At 41.7% G+C, this 20,917-nt stretch overlaps 1 protein-coding gene across 3 annotated transcripts in view; it reads left to right on the forward strand.

Moving 5' to 3' along the window:
• hip1rb (huntingtin interacting protein 1 related b) overlaps positions 1-19,870 on the forward strand; it is a 32,353-nt gene extending 12,483 nt beyond the window's left edge. For 2 of the 3 annotated variants that reach the window (XM_033619894.2, XM_078170697.1), the window contains exons 3-32: positions 1,766-1,908; positions 2,311-2,367; positions 2,585-2,665; positions 2,803-2,879; positions 3,099-3,160; positions 4,118-4,258; positions 4,889-4,946; positions 5,342-5,417; positions 5,644-5,811; positions 6,300-6,355; positions 6,464-6,536; positions 7,002-7,185; positions 7,277-7,365; positions 7,465-7,581; positions 7,679-7,780; positions 7,976-8,170; positions 9,855-10,002; positions 10,153-10,239; positions 10,349-10,456; positions 10,684-10,820; positions 11,896-12,006; positions 12,125-12,183; positions 13,419-13,449; positions 13,568-13,630; positions 13,784-13,884; positions 15,258-15,363; positions 15,484-15,607; positions 15,695-15,756; positions 18,351-18,581; positions 18,687-19,870. In XM_033619894.2, coding sequence (XP_033475785.2) covers positions 1,766-1,908; positions 2,311-2,367; positions 2,585-2,665; positions 2,803-2,879; positions 3,099-3,160; positions 4,118-4,258; positions 4,889-4,946; positions 5,342-5,417; positions 5,644-5,811; positions 6,300-6,355; positions 6,464-6,536; positions 7,002-7,185; positions 7,277-7,365; positions 7,465-7,581; positions 7,679-7,780; positions 7,976-8,170; positions 9,855-10,002; positions 10,153-10,239; positions 10,349-10,456; positions 10,684-10,820; positions 11,896-12,006; positions 12,125-12,183; positions 13,419-13,449; positions 13,568-13,630; positions 13,784-13,884; positions 15,258-15,363; positions 15,484-15,607; positions 15,695-15,756; positions 18,351-18,581; positions 18,687-18,695 — 3,056 coding nt within the window. In that variant the 3' untranslated portion in view covers positions 18,696-19,870. The remainder of the gene's footprint in view (positions 1-1,765; positions 1,909-2,310; positions 2,368-2,584; positions 2,666-2,802; positions 2,880-3,098; positions 3,161-4,117; positions 4,259-4,888; positions 4,947-5,341; positions 5,418-5,643; positions 5,812-6,299; positions 6,356-6,463; positions 6,537-7,001; positions 7,186-7,276; positions 7,366-7,464; positions 7,582-7,678; positions 7,781-7,975; positions 8,171-9,854; positions 10,003-10,152; positions 10,240-10,348; positions 10,457-10,683; positions 10,821-11,895; positions 12,007-12,124; positions 12,184-13,418; positions 13,450-13,567; positions 13,631-13,783; positions 13,885-15,257; positions 15,364-15,483; positions 15,608-15,694; positions 15,757-18,350; positions 18,582-18,686) is intronic. The other variant, XM_033619895.2, reaches the window with a different exon arrangement.
• The last annotated feature ends 1,047 nt before the right edge of the window (positions 19,871-20,917 follow it).

The raw sequence follows: 20,917 nt of genomic DNA on the forward strand, positions 1-20,917 counted from the left end.
TGTAAAAAATCACATTTCCAGACTAATATCAGTCGGGTTTTTCTGTTCTGTTTAGATCAGTAGCGTGTGGCACTACCTTTACATCACAACTTGTAGTTTGAGTTCTATGTAAGGCATCCATATCCATATCCAGAGAGACAGAGTTGATATTTTCCCAGCATTTACCTTCATAGAGAGAAACATGTCAGCACAGTTAACATGTATCATTACATTTTTGGAGAATGTTAATTCTGTAATTTCATGTATTTCTTGTTTGAACAGAATGTTTGAGTGGGATTTAACAACAGTAAACATGATTAGGAAGTGCAAACCAGTGGGAGAATACAAAGAGAAAAGGCAGTTTTATTGGATGTGTAGTTGTGGAGGGAAGTGAATGCTTAAAGTCGCCACCTTTTATGTGGATGTCCAAATAGTGATAATGGTAAACTTAGTCGATTGAAGCATTAAGTTCCCCAGTGTGTGCTATATTGGCCAATATGACATGATGGTGACGTAGTTGGAGGCACATTATAACAGGCTGTTTCAGCTTGGATTGGGTAGCCAGGAGGTGTGCTCTAGATCAGTGGTTCCCAGCTGATCCAGCCATGGGGTCCATATTTGTCCATAGTCATTAGTTCAAGGTCCACACAGTTTAATACATTCAGCGTCATACTTGAGTTTGGCCATGTCTTCGAGCTAGTTTGCTGTCTTTGTCAAGTAGCTGTCCGTTAGTTGCTCACTCTACAGCAGGGAACGGCACTTCAAAATAAAAGCTCTGTGCTGAAAATTCACTGTGCTTCAAAATAAAGTGTGTCTTTACAGACTTGACACGTTCGTGAGTCACTTGCGGTCCATTCAGAATGGACGCACCACCCACCAGTTGGCAACCACTGCTGTAGATGCTACTCAAACACAGCATTTCCTTGTTCTCTACACGTGTATTGCAAACTAAGAAAGTTTCCAACAGCAAAAATGGCATCTGAAAATATTAGTGCAGAACATGTTAAGGATGAGGATAAATTCTCTAGTGTCTTGGCTGACTCGGATATCGAGCCGTATTTTTAATAGAGCCAGCATACAGCCGAAGAAATGCGACGGAGAGAGGCTGAGCTTAGGGTTGCATGGGAGGATATGTCTGGCAGAAACACCCCAAAACCTGAACATTGACTGGTGGGGCCTTGGCTGAAACTACCGTCTGATGCCAACAGAAACTGAATCATTTTGCTGCACTGACTTTCAGTGTGGGCAGTTTCTGTTGGATGCTGTCGCCGACGCTGGAAGAGCTCGTTTGTGCACTAGTTTGCTTTTAAGTTTTATTCCTCACTTAGACAGAGGTATGTTGGAGATGTTCTTCAGGAAGAACCAGCAGGGCAGATGATCATTGAGCGAATATTTTTGTCACTGAAAGCTATGTTTTGGCCATCAAAGTAATAGCTACATTTCATCAGAAGCTAAAGCACAATGCATCCTGGTACATGTAGGCATGGCTCTGCAGGCAGGAGAACTCATATACCTATATATACCATCAACACTGACTGGACATCCACTTAAAAGATGGCAAGATTTCCTTTTAATTATAATGTATCCAGGCAGGATAAGGTAATGGGATATAGATCGAAGATTATCTGTCAGATTTTCAAAATAGAGGGAACCAAGGTATAAAAAACATGATCATGTCTGTTTTCATTTTTCATTTCATTGTGCCTTTGTGTGGGAAAAGTAAGCTGTTGTATGCAGAATAGCCATCAGCCCTGTGGTGGTAGCTTCTTTAACAACACAACAACAGGAATCATCCTGGGGACTCACAGGGAGAAGGGAGCCTACACCTTCTGGTCCTACGCTCTGGGCTTCCCTCTGGCCGGCAGCTCCATCCTCAGCTGGAAGTTCTGCCATGTACTGCACAAAGTCCTGCGGGATGGACACCGCAATGTACGACACCAAGTACCCTTCTCTTACTGACTCTGACTATGACTATCTATGACACCAGGGAGATATTAATGGAGCAGCAGTGCTGAGTGATCAAAGACCAGACTGATGCAGCATCATGACTTTATTAAAAAGCTGGAAATATAATGAAACAAATATTGTTAGTGTGATGAAATCGAGACAAAACTCTGACTGCAGAACTTACATGATGTGATTATTGACTTTATATCGTCTTTCACTTGTATACATTTTTTAATATTGGCTTTCGTCCTTGTTCTGTCGTTTGTAACAAAATCTAAAATAGATAATGTTTAATCTGCACATTAAGGCTTTGTCCTGAGGGCAAAAGCCTCACATTTGTTTAACTTTAATGACTTGAGTTCATTCAAGATGTAACCTTCACAGGTTCTACAAGACTGCATGAGGCACCACAGTTCTCTCGTTGAAATTGGGAAAATGTGGGTGAGTCTTCAAGGTTTTTTTAGTACACAGAAGAATGCAGTAAAGATTCAAATTAGTGGTGAGAGTAATCTCTTGTGAAGCCTGAAACAATGACCCCCCTGTAAGAGAAAAAGAAAGCTTCAACTCGATGAGGTAATTTTTAAAAAAAACAAAAAACAAAGCTTTTCTCACTATTATCTGTGCTTAATTGTTGCTTGTCTGCTCCTGTGGTTTCCAGAGCAACCTCCATGACAGATATGGACAGCTGGTGGCTCTGTATAGCAAGCTGCTCTGTACAAAAATGGAGTTTCATGTGAAAGTAAGTGCATCCTCTGTCGATTGTCACACCTACAACATGTTACCAACATGCACATGATAGATGATTGAAAGAAATGTTAGGAAATTCACTCTGTGAATGGGGACAGGCACTAAACGTCCAAAAATGTTACTCTGCAGCATTCAGAAATCCCGCCGAACCTGGAGGCCACTGATGAAGTCCTGGAGCGCACTGCAGGAACCGACATTAATAATGTGTGAGTTCACTGCTACTGCAGAAAGTGCTTTAAGTATCTGTTCAGCCTTAAATCCTCAATCATCATCATCAGTCATAAGCACAGCTGCTGCCACCTAAACAAGTTAAAAAAAAAAAGACAAGCCCTGCGGCTCGTTTGATTCCACAGGGTCACATCATCATTGTCTCTGAGCGGGGCCTCTTTTCTGTCTAACGAAAGGTATCAACTTCTCTCCTGCAGGTTCCAGCTCACAGTGGAGGTGTTTGATTACTTGGACACGGAGCTGAGGCTGGCCGAGACAGGTGAAAATAAAACCTGCCTCCCACCTTTCCCCCATCCTACTCCTCCTAAGGAAGAGAAACTTGAGCTAGAGCCGAGGGCTGCGGCCTGCTGACATTATCTATTTATGTACAAAAGGCGAAGAAAGGGTTATTGTGAGCAACTCTTGTCCACCCCGTTTTCACAGAGAGTGTGGTTTGTCTTTTTTTTTTTTTTTTTTCAGAAAGTGATTTCAGTCACCATGCCGTCCTCTTTTACCCAAATTAGTTTTAAGTGATGAGGAAATGCCTTCAATTAGAGGACATTAAGTTGATTTCCTCCAGAGTAACTACAGTGGTATGCTCCTCCCATGCCTGCGGGGTGGAGGCCCAGGATCACATCTCATACACCATAAACAAATTCTGCTACTGTGCTGTGAAAGAGGTGTACTTGTACTTTGTTATCCAAATAGAATCAAAAAGTTTCTATTTAAGATTGTGCATAGATACCATCCCGTTAAAAAAGCTAATATCTGTCACTTCTTCCAAAATGTGAACAATAGATGCATTTTTATAACTGTGAAACTATTGAATGTGTGTTTGTAGATTGTTTTCATGCCACTGCTTTTTAGTTTAATTTACAGAAGAACCTTTAAAAAAGACGAAAAAGATATCAAAGATTGATGTATTCCCGTTTTTTTTAACAATCCCAATTTCTCAGCAGACACAAATTACATACTTAACATGACGATAACTTCACAAAATATATATGTAAAATTATTTGACTTTAAAGACGACCCTACTTTTTCTGTAAAGAGCCTTCATCAGGATGATTTACAGAATCGTTACAACCTGTGTTTGCACCACGAGAGGCCTCTATCAGTTATCCAAAGAGGATTAGATATACCAATACAGGCTGCTGCAGCACATACATTAGAAAGTGACATCCAAAAGAAATACTGAACGTGAACTGTGTGCTTCTGTCTTTGATCTCTCTCCCAGTAATCCGACAGCTCAACACATCCATCGCCATCTCCACGCTCACATCAGGCCAGTGTCGGCTGGCTCCACTCATCCAAGTTATCCAGGACTGTAGTCACCTCTACCACTTTACCGTCAAGCTGCTATTCAAGCTGCATGCCTGTAAGAACAATTATTACTCAAAAAAAATGCCATTTAGCTCTCAGCCTATAGATTTAGAGAAAAATGTGTTAAAGTGACGGTTCACCCATTTTCCTTTTACTTGTAGTGCTATTTATCAATCTGGATTGTTTTAGTGTGAGTTGCCAAGTGGAGGAAGACGCCATTAATGTTAACACCCCACACTCTCACAAGCACGAGCCTCTCATCCGCAAGAGGATACACACTTCCTTTTGTGCGGTTATACGGTTGTTAGGTGTAGTTCAGTAGAAGGAAAATAGTTCCTACATGAAACTGCTCACAATGAGGTCTGTGGATTATCTGGAGTAACCACGTCATGATTTCTGCAAAGAGATATTGCTGTTGAGTTTTTACACATTTTTAAATATATATAAATATATTTTTGGCGCTTTGAGCACCACAAGCCAAGTGTCATCTAGTTCCATTATATCAGAGAGAAGGCAGACATCTCTACGGCTGATATCTCCAACACTCAGCAACTCACACCAAAATTTGGGGTGAACTGTCCCTTTAAATGTTCTATATCAATAAAATAAAGCAGGTCAATTATGGCCCTGAGGTTATTGATGTGTCTCAAAGCATAAAAACTTTGCACCATGTTGTGGATTTCAGGTCTCCCCGCTGACACCTTACAAGGCCACCGTGATCGTTTCCATGACCAGTTCCACAGGTAGGTCGTCCCTGGCCTCAGGCTGAGAGTAATTGAGAGTGACGGCATCACAGGGGAGAGAGTCATTCAGAGGAGTGTGCAACATTATACTGCCTCGCCCAGGAGTGCCCATGCAAATATGCCCATCACTGCCTCCCTTCCCCCACCCCTTTGTGATGCGTCAGTCGGTGTCACGGTCAAAGAAGTGTGTATATCTTTGCTGCTGAGCTCAGAGAGGGTGGGGGAGATGGTGCCATGAGATTCGCACGTTTAACATTTATCACAAATGATGTAGTTTAGTTGTTTCACGTAATGCTTCATATGTATTTTAGTACAGTGACGCAGTTTGCCATACCTTATCATATCTTAGTAATAGGTGCTAGTAAGATAATAACTTGTTGTCCTTTGTCCCACAGCCTTAAGGGCTTCTTCAATAAAGCCAGAGACATGCTGTACTTCAAGAGACTGATCCAGATCCCCAAACTGCCTGATGTAAGGGCTCAGAGGGATGGGGGGAGGTGGGATGACTTCAGTGCTGAGTCACAGCCTTCATCTTGAATGTCAAATACTTTATGTTGAACCTAATACTACCACTGTCAGCTACAAACTGGGGAACTTGGCTTATGATTTATGTACACAGCTGTTCAACCATAGATAAAAGGATAACAAGCTGTTGCAGATTTAACCTACACCCATGTTTTGTCCGTCTCTTTGTCAGTCTCCACCTAACTTCCTGCACGCAGCCTCACTGGCCAAGCACGTGAAGCCAGTGGTGGTCATGGCTGATGAGGACGAACCGGAGCAACAAGACGATGACGATGATGAACCTGAGCCGCTCATCGAGGTCAGCGACGTCTCGACATCCAGCATGCAGTCACAGCCACAGGTACGGAACACTGTGTAAAATCAAAATAAAGACAGCATGCAATGATTTGGTCAAGTAAAGTAAGGTAAAGTAAAACTTTAATGTCCCTGAGGGGCAATCAGACTAACCCACAGATTCCAGTATCACACACTGTCAGGGGTAAATCATGGACAATAAGTGGTCACTGCTGGTTGAGAAAAGCAATAGCAGACAGGACACAAGACGATCTGTAATGCTTAGTGTTACATTTAGGGAGGCAAAACCTCCGCTCTGATGCAAGCATCCAAAACTCAATATTGAGGGGATGCTGAGAGTGCATCATTTTGGGCCTATATTCCATTGAAAAAAAATTGACGCGTTGAGTACTTATTTCCCCAAGTGTATGTCAAAGAATTTGCAAATCATTGCAATCTGTTTTTTGGAATCAGGGCTGTATACAGTACTCACAATAGTACCATGACCTTGTGTACACTTTTTTTTTCACGTCATTATTTTAATTATTTTCGCAGCAGCTGGACATATTTGATCAGACGTTTGGACCTCCGAATGGAGGCTTTGATGACAGGTGAGCCGGGATGTTTTTCACAGTGACCTGTGAATGTCAGTCTGACTTTCTGGTCTCAGTATGCAGTCTGCGCCAGCTCACTGTGACTGTGTGTTTTCTGTCTGGCAGGGATCTCCAGATCGAGAGCTTGAAGCGGGATCTGGAGTTGCTGAGAGCAGAGCTGGAGAGGGTGAAAGCAGAGGTAAGGACTGTTGAGGCTGAATCACCCAAAGGTTTTTTGTGTGTGTGCATAATGGAGGTATGACAGCAGAGGGCATTATTATCTACGTGCAAAGGAATCTGGGTCATGTGTTGGGTGGATGCAAATGCTGCTCCTGGCATGTGGAATGTGGCAAGTAGCCTCTGAACGAGACGAGGGTGTCCATTAGAGATTGTTGACGTCATAGATATGATTCCAGCTGGCAAATAGTCCAGTTTTTTTGCGTGTCATCCCTCCTCTCTGTGCTGTGTGTCTTCTGCTTTTCTATTTGTACAAAAGCAGACTTAAATTACAAAGACCAAGTGATAAGATTGGGCTGGTGTTAGTAAAAATAAATCCATCCTGTGGGATGAAAATTTCATGATTGTCATGTTGAATATTGAACAAACTGGATTTGCACTGACACCAGTAGATTAAATGCGCATCTCTCTTTCCCCCCACCTCAAGGCTCAGCGCTACATCACACAGCTGAAGTCTCAAATCAACAGTTTGGAGGCAGAACTAGAGGAACAGCGTGCGCAGAAACAACGTGCACTCGTGGAAAATGAACAACTGCGCATGGAGCTGGAGGCTACACGTCGCCGAAACGCAGAGCATGAGAGCTCACAGGCCGTCTTTATTGAAGCAGAAAGTAAGATATAGTCATCACTGTCTCTCGAATACATGGACAAAGTGTGGTCAAGTGCCTGCGATAACGCTGTCATCTCTTCCTCGCTGTGCAGAAAGAGCACAGGCCACTGAGCAGCGGTACAATAAGCTGAAGGAGAAGCACACAGAGCTGGTGGCCAGCCATGCTGAACTACTGCGGAAGGTACAGACGGACTGCAGGCCAGTCCAGAGATGTTTGTTTTAATTAGATGTCAGCACCTGGCAGTGTGTGGTCACACTGAATGTGTTAATGTGCTGACAGAGTGCAGACACTGTGAAGATGCTATCAGCAACCCAGCAGACGCAGGAGGAGGTGGAGAGGACCAAACAGCAGCTGTCATTTGAGGTTGATCGAATTAAACAGGAAGCTGACATGAAGGTTGGTGGTTTGATGTTTTCCTTTAAAACAACATGGAGGTCTCAGTGTGGCAGTGCAGTGTGGATGTGCTGCTAATTCTGTTTAATTGTCAATGTAGCTGGAGGAGCAGAAGTTTGAGATGGAGAAGCTGAAGAGAGAGCTGGATGAGAAGATGGCAGAAATTCTGCGCATCAAGGGGACTCTGCAAAGCAGCGAAAAGGTGAGTGTGCACCTGTGATGTCATAATACAGCAATGACCTTGAGGATGTTTAGCTAATTCACCATCATATAGTAATTAGAATTGTTCTGGGGCTCGAGGCATGTCATACATTTCCGGATGGACTTTCCCTCCGACACTCACAGCCATCTGCCTCTTCTGGCTCCCCTCACCACTCTCTCTCTCTCTCTTTGTCAGTCGTCGGAGGAAATGAACAGCTCAGTGAAGTCTCTGCAGGCAGAGAAGGAGCGTCTGATGCGATCTGTGAGCGAGAAGGAGGCGGAGCTGTCGTCTCTGCGGCAGTCTGCGCAGTTGCAGCAGTCGTCGCTTGAGCAGGAGCGAGAGAGGAGCAGCAGGGAGCTTGGAGAGCTGCAGGGCAAACTGCAGGAGAAGGTCAGTGAGGACAGTTGAGCCGAGCTCAGCACTGTGAACGGCAGATGAGTCTCCACTTAATACTATTACTGTATTCAGTCTGTCGCCTTAAAGGTACACTATGCAGAATTGTTAGTTACTGCTTCTAAATGCTTGCCAGTAAAAGGCCCAGATTCACTCTTATTTGGAGTTTCGCCTCACGTCTCCTGGATGCCTGCTGCTTACAGTCTTGCACCTGGTTTCAACTTCATCATAAAGCCCAAACCTTACTTGAGTGCTGTGGGGGTACACGCCCATAAATGTCCCAAACGCAGAGAATAAGAAGAAAATACAGGCAGAGGGCAGAGTTCCTGCAAAAAAACACACATCCACACACCTCTAGTGGGTCATAGGTGATGATTGAGCGTGATTACTTCTGTCCGAGTCTATACATCATTTCTTAGGAAACTGAAAGTGAATTGCAATTTTATAATAGTGGCCGTAAGATAATACTCACAAGAGGTGAGACTAGGATGTAGAGTTTCTTCTATTTTAGTCAAACTATTGGCATGCAGTTCAGACTTGTATTGTACAGTATACAACTAATCAAACTCTGACACAGTCAGCTTTTAATGCAAACTTAGTAAACACGCTGTGACAAATCGTGGCGTCCAAGCTGGTTGACGACACATGTTCTGCCATCTGTGTCTGCCATAATGGATTGATGAAAATGAAAATGTTTGAAGCAATGTTTATTTTGTAAAAACATGGCCACAAGAGTAGACTATAGCATAGCGACAGTATGAAGGAAAGACGAGGTCTGAATGCTGCAGGAAATATGTGCTGTAGTGAAGTAGGTAGTGAGTGTTTTCACTGATTCATCAGGCTACGCTCTGCGGAGTGCATAAACATGAAAATGAACTGAATAGCTGTAGAGGCACTCTATGAAAACAGCTCATAGTGGCCTCCGAACAAGGCCGTCCTCCATGTAAATGTAGTCAATGTTAAGCAGGAGCTTCTAAGATCTATTTTTAGTTAAAAAAGAAAGTCCTCTGTTTGAGGAAATGTGTTTCAAGAGCTGGTGCGCACATAAGAACAATCAGTGGCTAAGTGTCCATGCACAAAATTGTCCAGTTTTTGCCTTTATTCGGATAAAGACGATATTCTGACTAAACTGTTTTTAAATTCAGAATATTGTGATATTCGGGGTTAAAGTGAAACATTAGTGTGCATCTAAGCATGCACACTCACAAAAACAGCCATAACAACACAATCACAAGAACATGAGTCTATTGAGTGTTATCGATACAGTTTGTTGAGGGTGATGATGGCAGAGGGCACAAAGCTCCTACTGTAGCACGCTTTTTTTTTTTTTTACATTACAGAAAAGACCTGCCACACTTGAAAACATAAAGCAGAATGTGTGCACATGGATGCATTTACACGGAGAAATGTGCAAATCTGTTGTCTGGACTTCCTGCTCTCACTGTACTCACTACACCTAAATAAATGCAACGAGGACACAGGCTTCATTTGATCACTTTACTCTAGCAATAGATCTTGTTGTGGATGAAATTGTATTATCGGGCACAGCGGGCTGTCCTGAAATGTTCTGATACAAAAACAGTCAATAGTCTAGTTTATGTTTGTCAGTATATTTCTTCTGTCACTGACTAGTATTAAACCAAATATGTGTGCATGTGTATTTGTGTGTGCATGCATATAGGCAAGTCAGGAGGACCAGCTGAAGCAGAAGCTTCTGGAGGAGCAGTTTGCTCTGCTGCAGGGCACTGTCACAGAGGCTGAGAACATCATCCAAGATGCTGTCGCTAAGCTGGATGATCCCCTTCATATACGCTGCACCAGCTCTCCAGGTCAGACCCCTACTCTGTTATTTCAACAGACATAAACCGAACAGATTAACGTATGTTGTATGTTTGACTATTCACAATATGTTGTTTATTCTGGAGACTTTACTAAAGCTTATTTTATTTAGCAATCCTCTGTTTGTCCTCCAAACACAGATTACCTTGTGAGTCGGGCGGAGGCCACACTGGGCTCCGTAGACAAAGTGAAAAAGGGCCATGCGGATTATCTGAGCAACATGGGGGGTGAGTTTGCTCTGCTTGTGTTTCAACATGATCCTGCTGACCTCTTGACAGTTTGTGGCTGCTTTGTTAACGTGGCATACTGCTCTCTCACTGATGCTCTTGTAACCAGATGCTGGAGGGCTGCTGAGGGCTCTGACCCAGTTCTCCCACTTGGCTGCGGATACAATTATCAATGGCAGCGCCACTGCACACATGGCACCTACTGACCACGCAGACCGTAAGGAAGATCTGGATTACCTCATTGGCATTACACCAGTAACACTTGTAGTCATTTTAATCATCATTACCCAGGCCATTCATCCGCATGTAGAGCCACATCGCAGTTATATATAATGATAGATTAGGTGCTTCAAGCTGCATTTGAGAAGCGAGTTTTAATTACCGATGTAAAAAGAATGCAGCATTGTGGCTGATAGTTGATCAGTGCCCCTTAACACCCCACAGGACTGACGGAGAACTGCAGAGGCTGTGCCACTGAGAGTCTGCAGTTTCTAAAGGACCTGAAGGCTAAGACCACACTTCAGAGGGCAGACCCAGCCGCCATTCGCGTAATCGTTCAGAAGATCCTATACTTGGGCCAGGTGAGACACACTAACACAAAATATCTGTATTCATTTTCTATTAAGTGTGTTTTGATAATTCCAGTTATTGACAGGGCAGGATGAGGAGCCCCACGTTCACTATATGAGATGAAAAGCTGCAACAATTCATCGATTAATTGATTAGTGTTAACTATTTGTGTTAGCTACTTTGAATTAATCCCTAACTAATTTGATAATTGTTAAATTGGTTTGTGTAATATTTTAAGCCAAAAAAAGTCCAAAATTCTGTGATTCCAGCTTCTTAAATATGAATATTTTGTGGTTTCTTTATTCCTTTATGACAGTAAACTGAATATCTTTGGGTTGTGGACAAAACATTTGAAAATGTTGTCTCGGGCTTTGGGAAACACTGATTGACATTTTTAACCATTTTCAGACATTTTATAGACCAAACAACTAATCCAGTAATCAAGAAAATAATTAATCGACAATAAAAACAATGGTTAGTTGCAGCCCTAGTGAGATATGAATAACAGTTCTGTTTAGAAGTATGATGATAAATAATACCTTGTGTCGTCTGTAACCAGTGTACAGTAACCTATTGTAGGTTTGTTGCAAACAAAGAGGCCGATCATACCGTTTATGTAGCGTTTTTTAAAGCATTCCTACCACAGCTTGTTTCCGGGAGAGAGAGGTAAATGTCAGTCAGCAATCCACCACCCACAGCTGATTAGTTTGTCGCACAGTAATTTACATTTAGAGATTAACTCTCAATTAAACCACTTCATTTTTTTTGCTTCCAATGAGGCCAAAAATAAACTGCTGAGATGGAGATTTTGCATCTGGCTTTGAGTCAGTGTCAGTGGGTGTTTACTGATGTGTAACAATTTTAGCGTCCCTCTGCAAAAAAGAAGAAATCCATGGGAAGCACAGGAAGCAGTGTGATTTAATGATGATATTTTATGATTTTATTTGGGTTGTCAGATCTCATTTCTCCATCAAGACCTGTTAACATTTGGGCTTCCTTTGAATCAGTAATGTTTTACATCCTTTCAGATATTTATGTTTATGTTTACTTGTATTAAATAGCAATGTTTCCTCTTGTGATACCCAGGAGCTGCGGCCAAAAGGCATGGATGTTCGTCAGGATGAGCTTGGAGATCTGGTCGATAAGGAAATGGCGTCAACATCAGCGGCTATTGAGGAGGCAGTCCGCAGGATTGATGTAAGTAATATCAATCTTACTTAAGGATGTGCTAATATTATCTTTAATGAAGTTATTGATAATATTTTGCAGTGTATCACATGTAACTGATAAATGTTAAATATGTTTCTGTATTTAGGAAATGATGAATCAGGCACGAAAGGACACTTCAGGAATTAAACTGGAGGTCAACGAAAGGTTCGTTCATTTTTGGGACTTGAAACACCAAAATTGATAGAATTTTATTGATATCAATGCCAATATCAATTCTGCATCTCAGCCTAATTTTTATTGATTCCCTTATTGATTCCTGATCAGTATTATATGTGGGGGAAAAAGTAGGCCTACGCAGCCTTTCAGTGTTGTTTTCATATCTTAGTCTGAACACAGTAGATTAAATTAGAAAATATTTGTACGGTATTCACTTTATTATTTGGCTTTTATTAGTCAAAGAAAAAATCTGCCTGCCTGTGTGGCGTTATTGTTAATATATCGGACATTTACCCTCGGTAACAGACGTGCTCCTCAGTTGGTACGCTGTTGTCCTTGAATACATGGCATTTCTGGAATTTAAGACCATGTTACATGGAAGGATTTTTCAGTTCTGGCCGGTGTTTCCAGTTTACCTTGACGTTATCATTTTACAGACAATGCAAGCAGCACTGTTGTCGTCTTTCTCTGTGTAATGAAGCCACACTTTGGACCGTTTCTTCCTCCCGGCCATGACGCTTTCTTGCAAATTCCCAGCAGCGTACATGAGTTTGATGTCATTGTTTTGTAACACACAGCTGTCAGAAAAAAAACATGCCTGCATCAATAAAAGAAACTGATAAGCTTGGATGGCACGATTCTGCTAGATCAGACAATTTGAAACCGGTTCTCAAATCCCATTGCTAAACAAGATTCAGCATCCAAATTAAAGGTCCAGTCAGTGTGTAGGATTTAGGGGGTGGTCTGTCAGCAGAAATGGAATATAATATTCATGACTATGTTCATTAGTGTGTAAACATCTGAAACTTTACCTTAGCCGTTAATACCTACATAAAGAGCAGGTCGTCTTCAACAGAGTTTGCCATGTTGTCCAACATAAGCCCAGAACAGACAAGCAAAACACAGGCTTTAGATAGTTTTCGCAGCAACCACCGTTGGCACACGGGAAAGTTTTACTTGGTTGCATTTTGCAACCTCACAGCTAGATGCCACCAAATCCTACACACTAGATGTGTAATTTAAATAAAATTGTGGGTACAGTTGTCTTTCAGATTCTGAAACCTCTCCTCAGACTAATAATTGTATGCAGAGCACAATATCAAAATGCTTCTGTTTGTGTTCCCTGTCGTCCTGACCAATAACCTATTTTGTAACAGAATAAAAACATATAACTCACTTTGTACATTTTGTTCTAAATCTGTCGTATGTCACTCTCATTACAGAATCCTTAACAGCTGCACAGACCTGATGAAGGTACTGTAGTTTGACATGTTTTAACTTATATCTTCTGTATTGCCATAGTGTACCCTGAATATATCCTAATTATCATCCCAATTTCTTGGTTCTTCTGTCATCATCCGCTCTTCTGTAGGCCATCCGCATGCTGATCATAGCATCTACAGACTTGCAGAAGGAGATTGTGGAGGGTGGGAGGGTGAGTCAACGCTCTTCTAATTTTGAATCCAAAACTGGCAGCTCTGTTTTGTTTGAGTTAGACAGCTTTTCTTTTAGAGCTCAAACCAGGAGCTGCTCTGCTCCATTCAGAAATATAAGTAACAGGGCTAACAGTACTGTTGTGCTTGTTCAGGGTGCAGCCAGCATTAAGGAGTTCTACGCCAGAAACTCTCGCTGGACTGAGGGACTCATCTCTGCTGCCAAGGCTGTGGGATGGGGAGCCACTGAGATGGTGTAAGTTATACAGGACATTACATCTTATATTCTTGTATCATTCAGTGCACTAAGTGTAGCATTTTTAATACCAGTGTCAAATTAATTGTGATTCTTTTTTTTGATTCTTAGTGTGCTTTCACACCTAACCAAACTATTTCAAGTCCATTTGCCTAGTTGGTACGGTTTATTTTGGCCAGTGTGAAAGCTGTCAATCGAAACATGCGGACCAAACAACCAAACCGAGACTGCTTAAAAAAGTGGATCCTGGTCCACTTCCAATCAAACTCTGGTGCAGTTCGTTTGTGGTGTGAAAGCAAACGAACCAACCACAGGATGTTATGATCGCAGATGTATGATTTTTAATGTGATTTCAAAAGCTAAACTACAAATAAATCCACCTGCTGATCATAAAAACATCTTCAGAAAGCAATCTAATGGGGCGCTGGTGGCTTAGTGGTAGAGCAGGTGCCCCATGTACAAGGCTGTTGCTGCAGCGGCCCGGGTTCGACTCCGGCCTGTGGCCCTTTGCTGCATGTCACTCCCTCTCTCTCTCCCCCCTTCACGCTTGTCTGTCCTATACAGTAAAGGCTAAAAAGCCCTAAAAAATATCTTTAAAAAAAAAAAGAAAGAAAGAAAGAAAGCAATCTAATAATTGATTTGTATATTGCCATGTATATCACCTGTTTATGCTAATAATTCGGTAACCATGGTAACGGGAAAGCATGTCAGCAATGGTATTTTCCCTGATTAATAGATCAAAGGCTATTAAAACTGCTGTGTTTGTATCTGACTCTGTGTATTTTGTCAGTTTATTATTACAAAGTGTGTGAAGATGATCCCTCAGTAATATGCCCCTTCATCCTGTCTCTACCTGTTAGTCATTATTTGTATCATTTGCAGTCTAAAAATACTAATAATCCTTATAATCAGTTATTTCTTTGTGAGCTTTTTGTTAAATATACACATCAGAAGCATTTAAATTCAGCAGTCAGTCCCCAGAATTTTAATTCCCCATGTGGGTCCTGATGATGCAGGATGATGATCGCTAAAACTGTCCACTTAAGAGTTACTTGCCAGTTTAAACAGGAACCAAACAGAACTAAAATGCAATAATAAATTATTTTTTTTCCCTTTGGTGTGGACCAAATGAACCGAGCTATGGATGTAAAAGCACCGGTAAACAAATGGTCAGCACAGGATGTGGCTCCTTGGCTGACATTAAAAGCAAGGGTCAATATGTGACATCATGGACATATAGAATTAACTTTGTCTTTAAGCTTTGTCATTATAACACAAAAGATTATTGCAGCTGCCAGAGCTAGTTTTTCTGGGGACATAATTAAAGGTTGCAGCTTGGGCACAAATAAATATCTCTACCTGCTTCCTCACAGGGAGTCTGCTGATAAGGTGGTGCTGCACACAGGCAAATATGAAGAATTGATTGTCTGCTCCCATGAGATCGCTGCCAGCACAGCACAGCTGGTCGCTGCCTCAAAGGTAATGGTCAAATATCCAAGAGAAACACAATGATAAACCTTTTGAGATGCTTTATTATGATAAAAATACTCTAAACTGTGTCATCTGGTCTCACTCTCTTGTGCTCTCCTCTGCACTCAGGTCAAAGCAGACCGCAGCAGTAAGAGGCTGTCGGTGCTCCAGCAGGCTTCTCGCCATGTGAATGAAATGGCAGCTAATGTGGTGGCCTCAACAAGGACAGGCCAGGAGCACCTGGAGGAGAAAGGTGAGTACAGTGTGGTCTGTGTACTAGATCATTGTAGACTCTGATGAGCATCTGTCTGATAACTGTTGAAACGCTTTTCATGTGCAGAAACCATGGACTTCTCCGGGATGTCCCTCATCAAGTTAAGGAAAGAAGAAATGGAGTCACAGGTAAGTCGTGAAACTGTGAGGGATAGAGAAGAGTGACTGCATACGGCTGCCAGTGTAAATGTGCCTTACTTTTTATACTTTATATGTTAACTACTGTAAACACTCACTCCTCATATTTCTTAATAATTACATTTGATTAAATGTATGTACATCTCAAGGCGTCATCTGAAACACAGGATGTAGCATATTTCTCGTCTCGTCTCATCTCGTCGTCCTCCGCTTATCCGGGTCCGGGTCGTGGGGGCAGCAGCCTCAGCAAAGAAGCCCAGACAGTCCTCTCCCCAGCCACCTCCGTCAGCTCTTCCGAGGGAACCCCGAGGCGTTCCCAGGCCAGCCGGGCGATGTAATCCTTCCAGCATGTCCTGGGGCGGCCCCGAGGTCTCCTCCCGGTTGGACATGCCCGAAATACCTCCCAAGGGAGGCGTCCGGGAGCCATCCTTACCAGATGCCCGAACCACCTCAACTGGCTCCTCTCGATGTGGAGGAGCAGCGGCTCTACTCCGAGTCCCTCCCGGATGTCCGAGCTCCTCACCCTATCTCTAAGGCTGAGCCCAGCCACCCTGCAGAGGAAACTCATTTCGGCCGCTTGTACTCGCGATCTCGTTCTTTTGGTCACTGCCCAGAGCTCATGACCATAGGTGAGGGTTGGAACGTAGATCGACCAGTAAATCGAGCATATTTCTGTAATCTGTTTTTTAAGATTGTCTTCAGAAATGTTTGCAGTGTGTTGCTAGGTTTTAGTTTCATTATCAGTTGTGTGTACAAAGCTCTGTCATCTTATCTAAAATTGAAGGCTATTAATATAGTAAACCATTAATACGTTTAAAGAAAATGCACTTAACGTTTAAATGTAAGCACAAGCTATAATATCTCTCTCTCTCTCCCACTGGACATTATCCTGCTTATTAAACAGCTACTTACTAACAAAATCAATACTTTGACATGAAATATTGATTTAAAAATTAGTGTCAATGATCAGAACTGCGTCCATAGCAACGGTCTGGTATTTGTAGCAGAGATCTGCTTATCAGACATAAAGGCTGATATATACACTGCCTGGCCAAAAAAAAAGTCGCCACCTGGATTTAACTAAGCAAATAGGTACGAGCCTCCTATTGGATAATTACTGCATGGGCGATTATCTTTCAGCTGGCAACAAGTTATTTAACCCCAACTGGTGCAATGAGTTGCTTCTCATTTCCTAAACAACCATGTCGAAAGACACATCCCGTGGTCGTGGAAAAGATGTTAGTCTGTTTGAGAAGGGTCAAATCATTGGCATGCATCAAGCAGAGAAAACATCTAAGGAGACTGCAGAAACTACTAAAATTGGGTTAAGAACTGTCCAACGCATTATTAAAAACTGGAAGGATAGTGGGGACCCATCGTCTTCGAGGAAGAAATGTGGCCGGAAAAAAATCCTCAATGATCGTGATTGGCCATCACTTAAACGTTTGGTGAGATCAAATCGAAGAAAAACAACAGTAGAACTCAGGGCTATGTTTAATAGTGAAAGTAAGAGCATTTCCACACGCACAATGCGAAGGGAACTCAAGGGATTGGGACTGAACAGCTGTGTAGCCTTAAGAAAACCACTAATCAGTGAGGCTAACCGGAAAAAAAGGCTTCAATTTGCTAGGGAGCATAAAGATTGGACTCTGGAGCAATGGAAGAAGGTCATGTGGTCTGATGAGTCCAGATTTACCCTGTTCCAGAGTGATGGGCGCATCAGGGTAAGAAGAGAGGCAGATGAAGTGATGCACCCATCATGCCTAGTGCCTACTGTACAAGCCTGTGGGGGCAGTGTTATGATCTGGGGTTGCTGCAGTTGGTCAGGTCTAGGTTCAGCAACAGTATGTGCTCAAAGAATGAGGTCAGCTGACTACCTGAATATACTGAATGACCAGGTTATTCCATCAATGGATTTTTTCTTCCCTGATGGCACGGGCATATTCCAAGATGACAATGCCAGGATTCATCGGGCTCAAATTGTGAAAGACTGGTTCAGGGAGCATGAGACATCATTTTCACACATGGATTGGCCACCACAGAGTCCAGACCTTAACCCCATTGAGAATCTTTGGGATGTGCTGGAGAAGGCTTTGCGCAGAGGTCAGACTCTACCATCATCAATGCAAGATTTTGGTGAAAAATTAATGCAACACTGGATGGAAATAAATCTTGTGACATTGCAGAAGCTTATCGAAACAATGCCACAGCGAATGCGTGCCGTAATCAAAGCTAAAGGCGGTCCAACGAAATATTAGAGTGTATGACCTTTTTTTTTGGTGGTGACTTTTTTTTTGGCCAGGCAGTGTAGTTAAGCGCAGGTTCTAAGTAGAGCCAACAAAAACAATTGTCTGATACTAGACACGTTTTTTCCACACACATACCACATGCCAACGGTATTAGCAAAAGCCTTGGGAACCACTGGCGTACACAGAGCCTACGCTGTAGATACGGCGTTGATTCAAAGCATAAGTATAAATCCTGCTTAACAACTGTAGAATGACATAATTGAACTATCGGAACTGAGTCTTCAACAAAGCCGTGTAATAACTCAAATTACCACCTGTTTATTTTCCACCCCTCAGGTGAAGGTGCTGGAATTAGAGTCTCAGTTGGAGAATGAGCGTCTGCGTTTGGGAGAGCTGAGGAAGAAGCACTACGACCTGGCTGGAGTTCCTGTAGAAGAGGCTCCTGAGGGGAACGGCGAAACCTCCTCGCCAGCCCATTCTGCCACCATGTCACCAAAACCCGGCAAGCCTGCTCTCTCGAAGAAACCTGTGTTGGCCCAGAAACCCAACTTACCACCCAAATCCATGGTAAGGGCTGTGAAGAAGAGAGTGTGTGTTGTATGTGAGGAAAATAAGATACGACTTGTTGGTGAATCATATCTTTATCTGTCTCTTTTCTTGTGTGTGTTGCAGTTTAAGTAATGCCTGAGCAGAAGAGAAAAATGCTCCACTAATGAATGGTTGGATTGACCGCAGAAATATCCCTTTGTTGTGAACATATGGTTCCTTTAAGTTGCATGCTGACAATCCTCTGCCTCATCCTGCATCTCACTTTTTTCCTTTCTTCTTTTCTTTTTGTTTTGTTTTTTGCCAAAATGGACCAGAAGCCTGATTTTTGACCCTTGATGCCTGTAAGGGATATGCTGTCTTTACCCTCCTTTTTTTTAAAGATACATGCGCATGCCATCCATGCAGTACCCTTCTTATTTTAGTATTTGGCATCAAGAACAAAAGAAGGTTAATATTTTACTTTTAGACTGTGTGAAAGAGTTTTTTCTGCATCACAAACATTTTAGATGATTAAGTACTACTGCTGCTTTTAGAATACAAACCTTTATACTAACCACAAATCGACAGCATATCTGTTATGTCAATAGTTTTTTTGATCATGCTTTGGAAAACCTTTTTGCACACTATTTTGGACGTTCATTACAGAGCACATCACATTTTTCTTAATGTACACTGTATGCTATTTATGTTGTGGTGGGTGACAAAGGAAACTGGGGAATCACATTGTGTGCATCCACGTTGCTGCAAAAGATTACATACCTCTGGTTTTGCCTTCATTATGGACACTGTTCCTCTTATGTGCAAAACAGCTTTCTTTCTCAACAGTACACGATTGTCTCAGAGGCCTTGGAATGTACTGGACTAATTCATTGAATCATACCTGTAAAGACACAGAGTCTGTATAGGAGTGTGCCACTTGCACCAAGTATAATTTATATCTACACTCATCTCTTGAATGTCCCTTTATTAGAGGAGCACCTGGATCTTATGTTTAAAGCACATAGGTAGAGTTAATGCTTGCACACAGACATCAGATGTAGGTGCCCTTAATTATCAAACACTTCTTTTAGGCTGAATCAAGATTTAGGGTTAGTTAGTGTACAATATGAAGGTGTTCAAGTTCTCTTTGCCTCTGGGAGCTTTTCATACAGGGTCTTAAAATGCATCTTTTTATGTTCTGTCCTTTCCTCTGTATGAAATGTCTTTATACACTCAGATCTATTAATATATTTTAGTAAAGATAATAGTGGTTTCTCCTTGTAAGAAGTGTAAATGTCAAACAAATGAACAATAAATGTTTGATTTAATGTCCCATTGTGTTACTTCGTCTTGTTCCAACCCTTTTTTTAATTTTTATTTATTAAATGTTTTCATTCATAATGCGGAGGTGTGGATGTGAGTCACAAATCTGATGACTTTAAACTCGACTTGACAAAATGGAAACTTATAACTCAACTTGGACTTTAAAAACAATGACTTGTGACTTCATTTGGATTTTAGCCTTCTACTTGATATTAGGGATGCATGATATGCAAATATGTGCCAACTCATTTGACCGATACCGATATCAATATATCCACACTCTTCCTGACCTATTTTTAGTGATCACTAAGTCTCTTCTGTGGTGGTATAACATCATATCATGTATGCATACTCTTATCATGATGGCCCACCAGCAGATGGAGACATGAAATATGTTACTTTTCAATATACAGTATGTGATATGCATTCATTGTGCAAAATAAGAAAAAGCATGTTGGCCGATTCTGATATTTCATTTTAAAGTCAATATCGGTCAATAATACCGATGACATGCCAATACTGTCGTGCATCCCTGCTTGATACTTTTCCCCAAGCTCAAAGATTAATAAGTAAGTTATTTAAAAAGTGTGCCACAAATCAATTTATACTCCTTAATTTCCTTAAATTAACTGCAGTTAACACTATTCAATCCCAGCAAGGCAACACTTAATTTTTTTGATAATCCACTTTGAAGCAATTCAGAAGCATCTATCTGGTCAAGTAGCTGGAGAAAACCATGAAGAACTAATGTTATGTTATGGAGCGCAGTTGGAAAAAATAATACCAGATATAATTTTGTTCACATACAAACACTACGCTGTGGTATACAAACAAACAAATTGCAGTATGCTAATTGTGCAGGTCAAAAATGACAGATGAACACACAACAACTTACAATAAACTTGTTTCAACAAATCAAGACAAATTTTAAAAAGTCAGGAATTTCGTAAATTTAATATATCATTGCTTTGTTGTAAAAATGGCATTATATTTAGTGCAGTGTATTATGACTTGTTTGGTATTGGAAACTCAAAGTTTGGGACTCAGGACTT

This window comes from Epinephelus lanceolatus, chromosome 9, assembly GCF_041903045.1.
Source record: "Epinephelus lanceolatus isolate andai-2023 chromosome 9, ASM4190304v1, whole genome shotgun sequence".
NCBI classification, from domain to species: domain Eukaryota; kingdom Metazoa; phylum Chordata; class Actinopteri; order Perciformes; family Serranidae; genus Epinephelus; species Epinephelus lanceolatus.